Source organism: Mastacembelus armatus, chromosome 23 (assembly GCF_900324485.2).
Source record: "Mastacembelus armatus chromosome 23, fMasArm1.2, whole genome shotgun sequence".
Classification (NCBI taxonomy): domain Eukaryota; kingdom Metazoa; phylum Chordata; class Actinopteri; order Synbranchiformes; family Mastacembelidae; genus Mastacembelus; species Mastacembelus armatus.
The window spans coordinates 12,798,493-12,813,919 of NC_046655.1; the positions used below are offsets into that span (position 1 = coordinate 12,798,493).

At 39.0% G+C, this 15,427-nt stretch overlaps 1 protein-coding gene across 5 annotated transcripts in view; it reads right to left on the reverse strand.

Annotated features, from left to right (window-relative positions):
* Window positions 1-11,124, reverse strand: part of acss3 (acyl-CoA synthetase short chain family member 3) — a 48,097-nt gene extending 36,973 nt beyond the window's left edge. For 2 of the 5 annotated variants that reach the window (XM_026326424.2, XM_026326422.2), the window contains exons 1-8: window positions 10,029-10,492; window positions 8,291-8,435; window positions 7,361-7,549; window positions 6,129-6,263; window positions 4,703-4,843; window positions 3,960-4,040; window positions 3,498-3,593; window positions 1,923-2,074 (exon numbers count right to left, since the gene is read on the reverse strand). In XM_026326424.2, the coding sequence (XP_026182209.1) occupies window positions 1,923-2,074; window positions 3,498-3,593; window positions 3,960-4,040; window positions 4,703-4,843; window positions 6,129-6,263; window positions 7,361-7,549; window positions 8,291-8,435; window positions 10,029-10,351 (1,262 nt within the window). In that variant the 5' untranslated portion in view covers window positions 10,352-10,492. Of the gene's footprint in view, window positions 1-1,922; window positions 2,075-3,497; window positions 3,594-3,959; window positions 4,041-4,644; window positions 4,844-6,128; window positions 6,264-7,360; window positions 7,550-8,290; window positions 8,436-10,028; window positions 10,493-11,021 lie in introns of those variants that run through there. The other 3 variants (XM_026326423.2, XM_026326425.2, XM_033325039.1) reach the window with 3 other exon arrangements.
* Between the last annotated feature and the right edge of the window lie 4,303 nt (window positions 11,125-15,427).

The following is a 15,427-nucleotide window of genomic DNA, read 5'->3' on the forward strand; positions in this document are numbered from 1 at the left end:
GAACAGGCTCTAGAGGCTGTAACTGTCTTACAGTGTCAATAAAGCCTAGACAGTGTATTCGAGCGGAATAAAATTATCATTTGAGGTCTCTGTAGCATGAAATAATTAGTTTGATAATAAAGCTAAGACAGTTTGCTGAAAGTTTTTCTTTCTACTTTAATCAACACATTTAATAATAAGCAGAACTATTAGTACTGACTTATTCTTTCACAAGTTAGACAGGTGGCACAATACTCAGACTGTCAAAAAACACTATGCTTAAATAAACCTTTAATCTACATCTCAACCACACAGCTTAGAGAAGTCAGTCTGGTCAGCTGAATTGAGCACAATGTACCAGGTTAATACAACGAGTTACCTTAACCAAGAAAATCAGTTCAAAAAGGACCTCCTGAAAGAAAGACTAGATTTACTTAATACCTCAAGATTTCCTATCACTGATGTAGTAAATCAAACATTTCAAGACAGAGACAAGAAGTGGCCCATAAATTGTCATTTCCTGCTTCTCTACGCTCAATAAATGAAATTCCATAAAATGAGATATTCTGAGTTTCTGAAACTGTAAAACTTAAAAGTACACATCATAAATTTATAAGCAAAAGGCTCGACCAGACATTGAACTGCCCTGCATAAAATGCATTATGTTTCTCTGCTGCCTTTGTATCACAGCCTTTGTGTCACAAATATGTTTTGCTCAGCACTGAGGGAAAATGTAGTGATCTTTCACCAACCTGCCCCCTTCAGGGGTAAAAGACACATTAAGAAAAAGTAAAGTGTACACAAAAAACAGCATGTTGCAAAAATGACTGATTGTAACAGGGTCAGAACTGAGAGGATAAATGCTGTAGAAAATAACTCGTCTATAAGAACAGCATCAAAAAAGAAGCTATGCATTGAGCACAGCAGACAACCAAAGACGATCAAATTCAGCGCACAATGCCAGAGTTACTGAATGATTCACTGGGGCCGTAGGTCATCTGCACTCAGAATTGCTTTATGATTGCATGCTTGCAGGCATTTTCAAACTGCTGAACAGAATGAAAGCGTTGAATTGACACCATAAGCCCCAAGGTCTATGTTTTTATGCACTGCACCAAATAATTAACAATTGTGATAATCTCAGTCAGTACAAATACCACAAAAGCTTTTCTTTCTTTCTTTTTTTTTTTTTAAACCTCAGCACTACAATCAATCTTCACCTGAAAGATGAGTCAGCAACCAGGAAATTCAGTTCACAAGATCTGATTTAATACAGGTGAACTGCAATGACCTACTGCTGTTTGTTATCCACCCTGAACACCCAAGTGGGTCAAACTGATAGAACAGACTTTGAGAGGTGGAGGTGGGAAAGGGCTGTGCAGCAACTGGCGGTCTGAGAGTAATGAAAGGCTGGACAAGATGTGCAGACCATCATCAGCCATAAGATGCCTCAACACATCTATCCTGGAAAAGTGAGGTCTGATGAAACCTGTTGTTTTCACTGTTGCCTTTAGTTTAGTTTTTCAAATAAATCCTTGACAATGTGTGTTGCAGTCCATGTTTCAGGCAATCATCATGTTAACAATGAACCATCTCAAATTAAATAAAGATTTACACATTTTTATAGATGTCTCAGTTAAAACTGAAAATTATTACATGTATTATTTTCCTTTCCCTCAGTTTCTCAATAATCTAAAAGAATAGTTTGTTGGTTCCACTTACCATTGATGGAGTTTTGGTAAGGCAGCTGATTTTCTTTATTGAATAAATCAATTGCTTACCATTACCAATGTGAGAGGATAATAAAAAATTATTTATTTTCCAGATACCAAGGAGACATCTTCAAATTGCTTGTTTTCTTCCAAAACAAAACTACCCAAACATAATTTATTTACTATGTTTTAGCAGAGAAAAGCAGGAAAGTTGAACACGTTGCTACCTACCTGGACAGAGGGTATTTTTTCCCAACTTCAGCATAGGGGTCCTGCTGGCGAATGGCTCGAATTGCAGTGGGTGCTGTGAACATGGAGGAGGCTCCGTGTTCAGACAGCACACGGAAATATGCTCCAGGATCTGGGGTCCCTACAGGTTTGCCCTGTAAACACAGCAACAGCTGCTTAACTCACAAACACCAACACAGATGCAGCCCATACATCTATAAACCATACAACTCCAAAGTGGAGAACAGGCACACAGATTATTGTAGGAGCTCAATAACTTTACACCAAGATTTCTGCTAAATTCCAGAGTACAAATTCTCTTCATCTGTGAAATACAAACCATGAATATTCATAAAACAGCTGTCTAGAAGACTGCCTTCAAGGCAGATGGTCTCAGAAATTCATGGATTAGAAAACATTGCTGCACTATATAATAGTGTTTTCTGTCTAGAATAAAAGCAATAGATTAAAAAAAAAGCCTGCAGGCAAATGCCTTCAACAGCAATTTCCATTCAGTTTCCAGTATTCAACGCTCATGAACCTACAACTCCAGCTAAATTGAGAATGGTAAATAACAGTGGTGGCTGTCATTATTGCTGTGGATAAATATTTGTGCCTGTGTATTGATCAGAGGGAAAACAAAAGGTTGGCAGCATTATGCCTCAAGACAGACAGGCTGCTAAAACAAAAACCACATGACGCAACCAGCACAGTGTTAAGTCAAACACTGATTTAAGGGAGGAAGATTGATTCATTGTCTAACAGTGCTTTTCTCCTTATAGGTGAGAGAAAGGTACATAAATGTAGAACACACCCTGACGCATACCCCTCTTAGCAACAGATTGTGTTACACACTAATAGGCCTTTTATAAGCAGCCTGCACAGAGACTGCAGTTTACTTGGCATTAGATAGTCACAAAACAAAGCCAAGCCAAATTACCTGTAATAATCTGGGGCATCAATATCAGACAGAAAATGGTTCATAACAACCTGTTTACTCCATCATTCATCTTTACAAGAGGTGTGCTGCATGACAATGTTGTGCTCTGCAGGTGTCCTTAAGGTTTACTGTTAGGTAGCTGTGCCTATGCTGTGATGATTCAAATTCACATTCATTCAAATTCTGACTCAGCACCACTACCAATATTGAATTCAATACAGTTCCTCCAAAATATTCATTTAATTTATGTATTTAAAAAAAAGAAATTTCCTTTCAAGGCCAGTGTAAGAGGGCATGACCTACATGTGCATTGATGCAATGACTGAAATTAGCAAAGGAAAAAAGGGGGTGAAGGACTGGAATATAAAGAGCAGCAGTCTATCTCATGATGGTGAACTGTAGCATGGCAACAAGGTCAAAGAGCTAGAACTGTGTCCAAGTCCACAGCAGTTATTAACTAAATATGGATGTATTCAGCTTATAGAGCCCACAAAGGCAGAAAACTGAATTGAAAAGCCTGACCTGTACACCTTTGTAAGTTATACAGTTCAGTTGTAAATGCACATTTTCTGGCATTTCTTGTTTTCTGCAGGATTGCTGTAGTTAGGTTTAGATATTAAACCTTAACAGGAACATACCTCATATAGAATTGTGCAGTTACCATGGAGCAGAGGGCCATAGCAGATGTATGAGTGGCCCACCACCCAGCCCAGGTCTGATGCTGCCCACCAAACCTGCAAATGGTTAAGAAAGATGAAAATGTAGAAATTCAACTGTACAAACTGAAGTTTTATTATATTACTACATATCAATTGAATATATTGTATTAATACTATCCCTAAATTCATTTTGCAGGGTAAAATGGTACTTTAAAGTGCCATAAATGCAAATAAAACATTTTACATTCCATAAATGATGATTATAAAGGAAAAGACAAACATAAGTAACACTAGTTTCAGAACTTATTATTCTTCAGCTACCATAAATATCACATGGTGTTCAAATCTGATCAAGTAGAGAACAATCTATCTCTTGTTGACTGCAAGCTCTTTGTTCTCAAGAACAGCACTAAGTCAAAAGAGGATGCTTTATTGCCTTACATCTCCAGGACTGAGCCCATAAATATTTGACATGGTCCATTTCAGCATCACAGCATAGCCTGCAGTGTCTCGCACAACACCCTGGGGGACAAGATAAGAAAAACATCAGACTCCTGACAGGTATTGCACTAGGTAAAGAAGCAGGGGTTTAACCTCAATCTAAACACAGCTGTTCAGTCCCGCTGTAGCGAAGGGCATGGCATTTTATATTTAAATGACTCATACTATTTCAATTTGAAGGCATTTATTAGTTAATGGTACTGCATAAAGATTATCGCACACGATAGTGTGTCCACAAGTCCTCATGTCTGCAATTATAAAGTTTTTCTCAAAGTTATGGTGTCCCTACAGCAATAACTGGAAAATTCACAGAAGCTCACAATGAAAAAAGGCTGGCAATAACAGCACTATGAGGCTCAGGAGCTAGCCAGAAGGTGGATATTTTATATCATCTATTGGTCAAAGACAAAATGATGCTCTTTGAAAGGAGCCAGGGTTTCTCTATTTGAAACTGCCTGCAGGCAATTCCTCCTGCATGAGCTCCAGCACCTATTGTGGAAATACGCTGTCTCATTTCTGTCACAGTAATGGTGTTCAGATTGTTTTGCAGAGTCAAAGAACAGATGAATCACGTGAAACCTTCACACAAAACTGACAGCATTTACATGGGAGTATGCAGGTTTACCCGACATCTGTAAGTGTGTGAATGGAGTTCCATTTTGTCACACTACTAACACGAGTACCTTTGGTGTTCCCGTGGTCCCTGATGTATACAGGACATAGAGAGGATGGTTGGAAGGAACAGAAACGCAGTCATGTGGCCGAGCAGTGGCCATCTCTTCTCCCCAGTCAAGACTTATCTCTGGACTCAGTGAAACTTCCTCCTACAGCACAAAGGAAAATGAAGATGATGCACTTATTTCCATGGAGATAAAATTACTATTAAAGGAAACCATAAAAAGTTGTTCAACCACTGTTGAATCCAACAGATTTTTTGTTATACTACAACACCAAATAAGCACAAAATAAAATTGAGGAGTCCCTCCATGTTGCTTGACTTACAAGTGACTTGATACAAATTCTCACTTCTATTCACAGAAATGTATATTTTACAGTGGCATTATACTGATTCACAAGACATTTGTGCTGAAATGCTGTACTAAATCCCATCTGTCATTATAATCTCTCGTAGTCGCTAACAGAGGTCATCTGGGTCTTAGTGTAAGGCCCTTACATCTTCTGTTCTGTATCATCTGTCGCATTTCAAATTTTTGTGAATCTCTGATACTTAAATGTCATTAAAATTTAATCATTCTAGGAGCCCAAAGAAAATATCATTCCTTTCATGGTTTTTAGAGAAGAGGCTCAAGACTAAGACATCATCAATATCACACTGGCTCTTCAGGCAAAGGACAGACATCCCATAAATCCTTCTGATATACGTTGCTTTTTACTTGCTTTACCCAAACCAGACAAAAACCTGGCTGATTTAACAAGGCTTTCAGGTTGAAGGCTGTGCGACAATCTCTTGCTCACTGAACACAGGAATTGATAAAAAGGTCATAACCATGTTTAGAGAGGGGTTTTCACATGATTTCAAGAGTTTTCTGTGAATTTCCCATGAAAACTATTTCAGTGATAACTGTATTACATCCACAATGTGATCTTCCAAAAAACTAAAAATGCCCTGACAGCAGCCTCTTACTTCAGCAGATAAAGCACAGATAGATAAAACTGAAGAGCAACCCAGAAAAAAATAACTCATGTAATGTTCATTTAATAGCACAACAGACCCACAAAAAGGTGTATGGAACAGCTGATAAGACTGAGCCAACTTAGACATGCAGACCAGGCAAAAACAGACACACAGAAATTCAATTACAGCAACACTATGCAAAATATTTTAATTATGTTCCTAACGCCAAACTTCAGTGCTTTTGCATTTTGCTTTTACTGTATTGATGCATAAATACATACTGTGTAAATACTCCATGTAGACGTCTTCCAAACTAGAACTATGAACATCAAATGACAGGCACCAACCTCCATCCCTCACTGGCACACATGCTACAGACATTAAATATGCCAGCTATATTTCATCTACATTTGCATTCTATCACTAAAACAGCAGATTTAGACATGACAGTACATTGTCAAATTTAGCTTTACCATGTTAGGTCTGTTGTAGATGAGAACTTTAGAGGGTCTGTGAGAGCTCAACTCCAAGGCCTTCTCCACCAGAGGAATGTATGCTACTCTTCTGCCTGGCTCGATTCCAAACGAGGCCGTAACCATCAGCTTTGGCTGGGAAACACACATCAGGTGAGGCCGTGATTATGTGAAAATGCCAAGATCTTACAGCATTATTTTATTATAGCTGTACTGAAAGCAGTAGCAAGTGCTCCAAAGACACTTGACCTGAAAATTAGCTGTGCTGCATTTTCAACAGGGTATTAGTGATAAGAATGTGTTGCGTTTGGCAGCAGTCCAATGTCCACAGAAATGCATTTCATGTAAGCATTTGATATCACTTCCCAGGTAAACAACATGTTCAGTTTCTACAAAGTCAGTACCACTAACTGTAACTTAAACAGTCACATTAAAAATTTATATTTTATGAACAGGATGGACTCAAAATGCAAGTGAGTTATGGTCTGTTGATATTTTTTCAGTGGACATTACAGTCTATAGGGCATTGCAATGTGTATTTGCTTATTCACTTTCATTTATTTGCTTTGCTGCTAAATTGCATAGGGAGAAAACTTTCTATGTAAATACTGTCCTTGTACAGAAACCATGTATCTTCTATTCACTATTCATCTGAAAACAACAAAGTGAGCAATACTTAACATTAACTCATGAAGTATACCTCAACAATAAGAGTTTAAACACTTGGTCAAGTAGCTACTGGTAGCAACACTTATTTTTGTTGTATGTATTCACATTTACATTTGTGTAAACACGTCACTTAACAGAGATCAATCTCTTCACAAACATTCCCTGTCAAAATGTGTGGTTCATTCATTAATTCTGTTTGACTGTAAAAAGAAAAGGCAAGTGCTTCCCACTGTGAATGATTCCTTTTGAGCTTACCAAAACAAAGACGCCTCAGACACTATTGAGTTTCAGTGTTTCAGATCATTTGTATGAAGGATGGCACACATTACTAACAGTGGAAAAATGCAGATAAGGAAATTATTAGCTCGCTGCCTCCATATAATTGTCCAGTTTCATATTAGAACATAAAAAGAACAAAGAGTTGTCACATCAGCCCATTTTTAGTTTCTAATAGGGGCCAGGGTACTGAAGAGTGTCACTGAATTAATAATTATTATGTGGTCCTTTTGTCATGACTAAAGCAAAGACAAACCTCAACCACAAGATGAAGAGGAGTTTCTAACCTTGGAATGATTGATGCGGACAGAAAGCTCTTTGGAAGCAAAGCCACCAAAAATGAGGGTGTGTGTGGCCCCGATCCGTGCACAGGCCAACATGGTGAACATAGCCTGGGGTATCATGGGCATGTAGATGGCCACCAGATCTTCTTTCTTTACCCCATTCTTCACCAAGACTCCAGCTAACCTTGACACCTTAATCAAGATAAGAAGATAAGATAAGAACCTTTATTTGTCCCACACCAGGGAAATTTACAAACTTAATCAAGATACAAAGGAGACAGCACAGACTACTAAACATCACCCTACATTCTTTCAAATGTCGGCTTAAACCAATTTTGACTACTGTAACCAACAAACCATGACACCTGGGTTTTTTTGTGCATTCTTGAAGCGTGCATTGTGGGACATTAAAGGCAAAAAAAAAAAACTGGTGAATTTATTTAATGCCCATTACTAATTACTTTCACATAATCGATAATTTCTCAATACTCTGAGAAAAGATAGAACTCAAACAAATTAAATTAAGTCTTTTTACTCTGGCAGCAAAGACCAGTAAAAAGCTGACTATATTTATATTCATTTAGAAAACATTTTAATTATAGTACATACCACTGATTCTTGATTGCATTAAAGCATGTGCTCAAATGTCAGTGAAGTTAATTGTTTACCTTTCTTTCCTTTATTGTGTTTTGCTGTCCTCCTAATGTTTAATCCAGCTGCCACAGCAGAAAAACTTGAATTTACCATCACTGCAACACTGACAAATTCTAATTTCTCTGCTCAAATTGCAGCTAATAGCTCTGCTTGCTTCACACACCACTTTTTGTAAACAACACATCCTTGTAATTCCAGATCAGGCTCTATCAAACACTCTCAAAGCAGCTCTTCATGCTGTTAAGTTATGCAGCTTCTGAATATTAAAATGCAGTTCACCTGATCCTGAAGTTCACTGAAGGTGATGATCTGTTTAGTTCCAGTAACTGGGCTGTCATAAATGATGGCACGCTGTTCTCCACGGCCGCTCTCTATGTGACGATCCACAGCATTGTAGCACATATTCAACTTTCCTCCAACAAACCTGACACAAACAAAACATCATTTAACCAACAAGCAAACATTTCCTCTAAGCCTACATACTGTAGGTTTGTAAATACAGGTTAATAAAATCAAACACATACCATTGCCTGTTAAGTGTTTTAGCTTTTTACGGCTGGCAGGGGTCTTTACTTAAAATGGCACAGGACTTGATTAAACCAAATCAAGCAAAAACAAATGCACCAAATAAGGCAAAGGTTTCACACATTGTGGTGCTGTGCATATGAATCAAGAGCAGCAAACAGGTTGAGCAGATGGTGTCTGGACTCTGCTGTCCTGCAAGCCAGAAAGACAGGGTGGCTGTGTCCTTCAATTTAACATGACTGTACCAAATTCAGACAGTGTTTTTGGTTTTCTTGCCATGACAATGAAACTGGCAACCACACGAACATAATGTGAGGGCTGACTTCTAACAAACGCAAACAAAATTAGACAAATGCAAATACGTTACGTTAAATTTCAAGAACATCAAATTTTTAAAACATATTACCATTTACTCCAACAGATATACCAAATTCTCTGTTACTTTCAAACGATATTTGGTCAAATTTAAGTAAATTCGGCGCGTTTAGCTAACAACGTTATCGTCGACACTAGCATTAGCTGAAATGCTAACTGTAATTTTCTGAAAACAACTATAAAACCAGCATTAATTAAAGATAAACAGCAGGCAGTTCCACTTACCACCATCGAGAGGAGTTCAGACATCTTTACAAACATTTATATCCAAACGGAAGATAATGTTAATAATTATAACATGTTTTAACGAATTTATTTTAGCGTTTTTGCGCAGGTTAGCAAACGTGGTTACCATTAGCTAACAAAACAAGATGGCTGCCGGATATGACATCACTTTTTTCTTATTGTCTGTACGATGTTATTGATGCTCGCATATCATGTCCGAAATCCCCCTTCTTTCACCAAATAAACAAATTACTCTATTGTCAGCAGTGAAATTGAGATTTCGGGAACACTTACTGACAAACAGAGACGTCAACAATAATTCTTCCACCGATAAAAGGTAGAGCATTGCATTATGGGATTGTCAGCAGAAAGTATATGCTATTGAGCTAATTGTCCTATTTACTGTGATAAATTAAACACGTTAATAACTGACATATTGTCAGGTAGCATCTTATTTATTAAATATTAGGATGATTATACGCATATTAAAAATATAAAAAAATATGTGCTGCTGGTGGAACAGTTTATATTTCAGTTATCAGTCTAAGTAGACCAAATTATGTTGTGGTTTTCCCCTTTTCTTCTTTAAAAAAACAGATTTTCACTCTAACTAATCTTAAAATAAACATGTGCCTGACATACACTGAGAATACACAGGCAACTGGCAAGTGAAAGTCCACATAGGCCTCTTAAAGTGAAGTCAGGGCTGTCATGTAAACAAATTCTGTTTATACTTTACTCGTCTCCGATAGATGACTGATGATTAGTTTTAGCGAACTTCTTAATAAAACTACTGGTAGCTTAATGTAAAGTTTACAAACTTTAGAAGACTTCGGGATCCATGTGAACTTGTCTTTTTGCAGTGGTGTTTGCTTATAACACTGAAACCTACCAGTCTGGAAACACTGGATCCTTAACATGTAAAGTTTTACTCCACGGTTCAAACCAGCTTATGTCCTGTCCCATCTCACCCCAGAATTTCTCGGGGTTGTCCCTCGCAGTGGCGAAGGCTCGGCTGTACGCCGTGTCGGATGCATAGTTCCTGCAGCTTTGCAGGGCGAAATACTCCCTGATCTCTGTAAATGCATGTGGTCCTTGTGATCTTACGCCACGTTGTCCTGCAGAAACAGTCCAGAGTTTCCTCCCGAGTGGCCCCTTGAGTTGGATGGAAGCGCAGTGAGTAAAGCGCAGTAAGTGTTTTATTTGGAAGTGCATTGCAGGTGTAGTGTTGAACGCTAAAGTTTCACGCAGTTTTGCTTCTTCCGGTGTTTTTCTTCAGGTGAGGAACACGCATCAGTGGCTTAAGACGTCCACAGGGGTCAGAAATCCTGAAAACACCAACAGGGAATGCGAACTATGAACTGGATGAAGTTAAAATGCAGGAGGAGCTTTGAGTCAGTGAAAAAAAGTGTTACACAACGCATAAACTGGTTCACTGCCAAAACTTACAAAAACACTTTAAAACATGCCATAAAAAAAATAAATAACTTCCGCTGGTCTGCACACAACATGAAATTAGAGTTACAGTCTCTATCCCCAAGACAGATAGCCTAGTTATTTAACATCTATGGGATGTATTTTATATTCCATACTGAAGAAATCCATATAATTGATAATTAGCTCCATAAGAATTGCTTGAAGCTTTCTTCCATCACAAATCTTTGGTAGAAGCAGCATTAAATTTTCAGTGTCCTCAGGGTGTCATCAATAAACCTTCTCCTGTTAAGAATGTAAATGCCTCTATTTAAACTGCTCAAGGAAATGCATTTACATGCTTGTCAGAGGATATTTATAAAAAATAATTTGTTTGTTTTGTTTGGACTCAGTTTAAAAACATAAAATGTCGCTTGTTAAGCTCAATATCAATTAAAGGTCAATGTCTCACCTCCATAACAGCAGCTTGGGTAGTCCTGTCACAGCACGTGGGTAGCTGCATCTCTGTGTCCTCTCAGGTGGTGTTGCACACATCTCTTTCATCACTGCAACCATTCAAGCTACTGGGAAATACCCATAATCCATCTGACCCCCTGAACATGACCCCTGCACACTGGTGTGCCTGGTTGAGTAATGCATCCATCTGATATTTCAGATCATCTGTTTCTATTTATACATGTAGAGCAGTGTTTTCCATTAGACAGTTCTTGATAGCAACACGCACTTTCCAGGGAAAGCTTTGTACAGCGTTGCATTGCAGCTGCTGCTTTACACTCACTTCTCAGGTCCCAGACTCATCCTGTGGCTCCTTGGTCACAATGAAACTTTTATTTTTACCCCATATTGATTCAGTTGTCGTTACATTACAACAGAGCATGTACCTGACTGTAGTTATGTATAACCATAATCAAAAACCTGAAATGAAATGATGTCTCTCATTGCCTCTCCTGCTGTAATTTCTTCAGCCAAAAAGATGTTGTTGAAATCACAGCTCCACAGATGCTGCTGTAACTCTCTATAACAGTGCACATGCCACAGACAGAATATGGATCATTCTTATGCTCCCTGGCACCAGACGTGAGCAGAGCACTAATAGTTGCTTGCAGAGGCCAAGATGTCTCATCATGGCCCCACCATCTTGCCTTCTTCTCTCATTTGATGTGATGAGTGTGAATCTTTTGAAGCAGAAATCAGTCGACTGCCCTGGAAAGACAGTTTGAAGCAAATTACCAGAGTTTGTCTACGGATGATTCATCTCCAAGCAGCGATTCCTGCAGAGAGTGCATGAATCTGGGTTTATAATAAAATTAGCTTGAAGATAATGATTGCTGTTTTACATTTTGAAGGAGTTTTGGGTGCAGCAGTTGGAGAAAAGGCTTATGAATGATTTCAATCAACATTAGTTGTTAGAGTTAATTTCTACAACTGAACATACTAAATATTATTGGCTTATTCTATGAGAATAAGAAATGTTTGATGGACACAAGGAAGATATTTAAGCTTTTACACATCTGAGGTGTATAGAAGGATCTGTAGCTCAATATAAATACAGATGTCTTGATATTTTTACTGAAATACCAACCAAGCAACGGCACAGCATCAATGCATTCTGTCATTTTATGATGTATCTGACAAGACAGACAATACTCCTACTTATTTATTTTCAAAGAAATGAAATGAAATCACTCAGGAGCTGCTGGATGCGACAAAGGTAAACTATTGTGTAATGTTATTATTTTTATGTCAAGCATTACTTCAATTTTAACAAAGTGAATTGATGCAGTTTCCCTTAAGGGGGCATCAGTAGCCTTATGATTAGACGAAAGTGTGTTAGAGCTTTAAAATCTTGTGGCAGAAGCAGTAATGAGGCAAGCTCTTCTTACTTGTCAGCCTTAACTTAATGTTCCCTTGATCAAGGCATTTGATTAAGGGAACATTAAGTTGCCCATAATGAACATCTGTAACTATAAATGTAAGTAGTAGTTGGTGAATATAGTAGTTGGCTACTTCCTGTTTCTGTCCCTGTAAAAAAAAAAAACAAAAAAAAAACACACTTGTTGCATCAACTTGTCTTGTTAAAAAATAAACCAGTATTCCTCCTATATGTTTACATGATATATTTGTATTATTTATCAGATGCTGCTTCATGGAGCTTTGTAATAAACAACAGTGCTGCTGTTCGAAAGCAGCCTGTCACATCATGCAACGCAAACTATTACATAAATACACTGTTTTTGAAGTGTATTTCTCCCGACTGCTTCCTGTGTGTTTGGATTTACTGTACACACATGAAAGGAGAGTGGTTTAAATCTCTTTATGTAACTATCAGCAAGAAAGTGACTAAACATATTTCCCAAAATGTCAACTTATTTCTTCAAAAGCCAGTACTTGCTGAATTCATTTTGAGAAGGACTGATGGGAATTGCAGCCTACAAACTCAGTTCCAATGCTAACCAATGTTATGAACTTTAATCTTTTAGGCAAATACATGGCTCAGTCATCTGTGTTTGTCTTGCCCACATGGCCTCTTGCTCCCTCTTCTGTGAGAGTGGAGGCCTTTCAGAAATCAAATTTAATTGCAGTTTCAGGGCTTTAAAAGCACTGCATCATAATCCCACCGCTTAAAAAGCAGAACAGTATTCCAGCCTATAAGGAGGGGAGCCTGTAATCTCTCCGTGCCCTCTTTCTGTGTGCTATCTAAGCCCTTACCCTTTCTGTTCGTTTCTTCAGCCTACCACTTGCAACCAGTTCACAGCTGCATGCAGGTGGATGGGACTGTGGGTGGCTGGAATTCAGCAGCACATATGGACTATATGATTACGAGGGGCCAGATTTTAATAAACAGACCAGATGATGATGCCAGAATATTCTCTGAAACACACCCAAATGATGAAAAGTGAATCTAACTTAAATCAGCAGAGCTACATTGATTTTACATTTTTAAAAGTTCATTACTCCATAGTACAGATTTGAGGTAAAGTGAGGTTAGGACTGTGGTAATTGCTTCCCAAATGGGTATGGGCTAAAGCAATGATTTTCTTTCTTGCAAGGCAAGATAAATGAGATTCAAGTGATTTCAGGGACTATATGATGCCATGCACTTAAATAAATACACAGACGGGGGAGCCTAAATATTGGCCCTTGCCTCAGGTGTGAGTTTGTGTTCACACTGCATTTGTCATGGTGAAGTCACGGTTGGCCATGCGACACGTCATGCTGCCTTACTGTCCACACTATCCAGGGATTCACAACTTGTTTTTGTTGAGCACTGCTTCTGTCAACTATAATGACGGGCCATGTATGAGATATGCCACAGCAGCAGGCACCATTAGGCTGCAGATCTACAGTAAATGAAGAGAGTCCGTGGTTTGGCTCCATTATGTGCATGGTAGCACATAAACATGAGGATTAATCCTTAAGCCCTCCAACTAAGGTTCACTACCATCATTCAGTCCTTATCAGGCTGCACGCAGTGCATGTAGCCAAGAGAGGAGATAACAGGCAGCATGGCTCAGCGGTTCACAAAAAACCTTAACGTCAAGCATGGTAGCAAATCAGCTTCATCTCTGAGGTGCAATGGACGAATGGATTATACATGACTAACCATTTATGAAAGCATAAAAACGCATTCAGCTAGCAAATCAGTGCCACTGGTTGACTGCTGCTTGTGGTGAAGCCATTAGTATGTTATAGATTCTTAACAACGATTTATGACTGGATGTAATATTACACACCACTTTCTTACTGGAAGTGAGGGAGAACTTTGGTTCCGAATGCTGCCCCTGATTAATGGCACCATATGCCCAGTAGTACCGTACATACATTTTTCTTCTGGGACTGTTTTTCATGTTTGGAGTCCCAGACATAGGAAATCTCTGCAACGTCTTCATTCACAAAGCAAGGTCCACTTTATTGTGGATATCCAGTTTGGGTGTGGAAGAACCTGATTGCAAAGGAGAAACAGTAGCTGAGCTCACTAAGGCTCCTGTGGCTAAATCAGAGCAAATCTCTACCAGAGTCAGCAGCAGTTATAGCAGCGTATCGATGCCTGTGGTTCTGTGCTTCTCTTCGAGTGCCCTCATACCCTTGATCACCTAAATTAGTGTCTTTTATTAATTGTTTTAGAATATGACAACTTTTCCACTACTCAAACTCAACCTCTATTTTAACCAGCAATATAATGTATAGTGTATAAAATCAGTTTGGAGTTGGAGGTGTGAAAAAAGTAAGACAGTCTGTTTTTGTAGTCGTGGGTTGTTCTGCGTTATTATATGGAAATTTATATTTTTCACTGCTCGTGTACAAAGCTTTTATTTCTCTGCAAACAACACAAGGTGATGAGATATGAGGATGGAGGTAGATTAACCCCCTCCCTACGTCTCCCCCTCTTTCCCTCTCTCTCCCTTCCTCTCTCTCTCTCTTTCTCTCTCTATCTCTTTCCCTCCCTCGCTCTCTCTCACTCGCTCATTCTCCCTCCCTCCCTCTCTCCCTCCCTCTCTCTCTCTCTCTCTCTCTCACTCGCTCATTCTCCCTCCCTCGCTTTCTCTCCTTCCCTCTCTCTCTCCCTCCTCTCTCTCTCTCTCTCTCCTCTCTCTCTCTCTCTCCCTCTCTCTCTTTCTCCCTCTCTTCCTCTCTCTCTCCCTCCCTCTCTCTCTTTCTCACTCTCTCTCTCTCCCTCCCTCTCTCTCTCACTCGCTCACTCTCCCTCTCTCTCTCTTCCTCTCCTCTCTCTCTCTCCCTCTCTCTCTCCCTCCCTCTCTCTCTCTCTCTCTCTCTCTCTTTCTCACTCGCTCATTCTCCCTCCCTCGCTTTCTCTCCTTCCCTCTCTCTCTCCCTCCCTCTCTCTCTCTCTCTCTC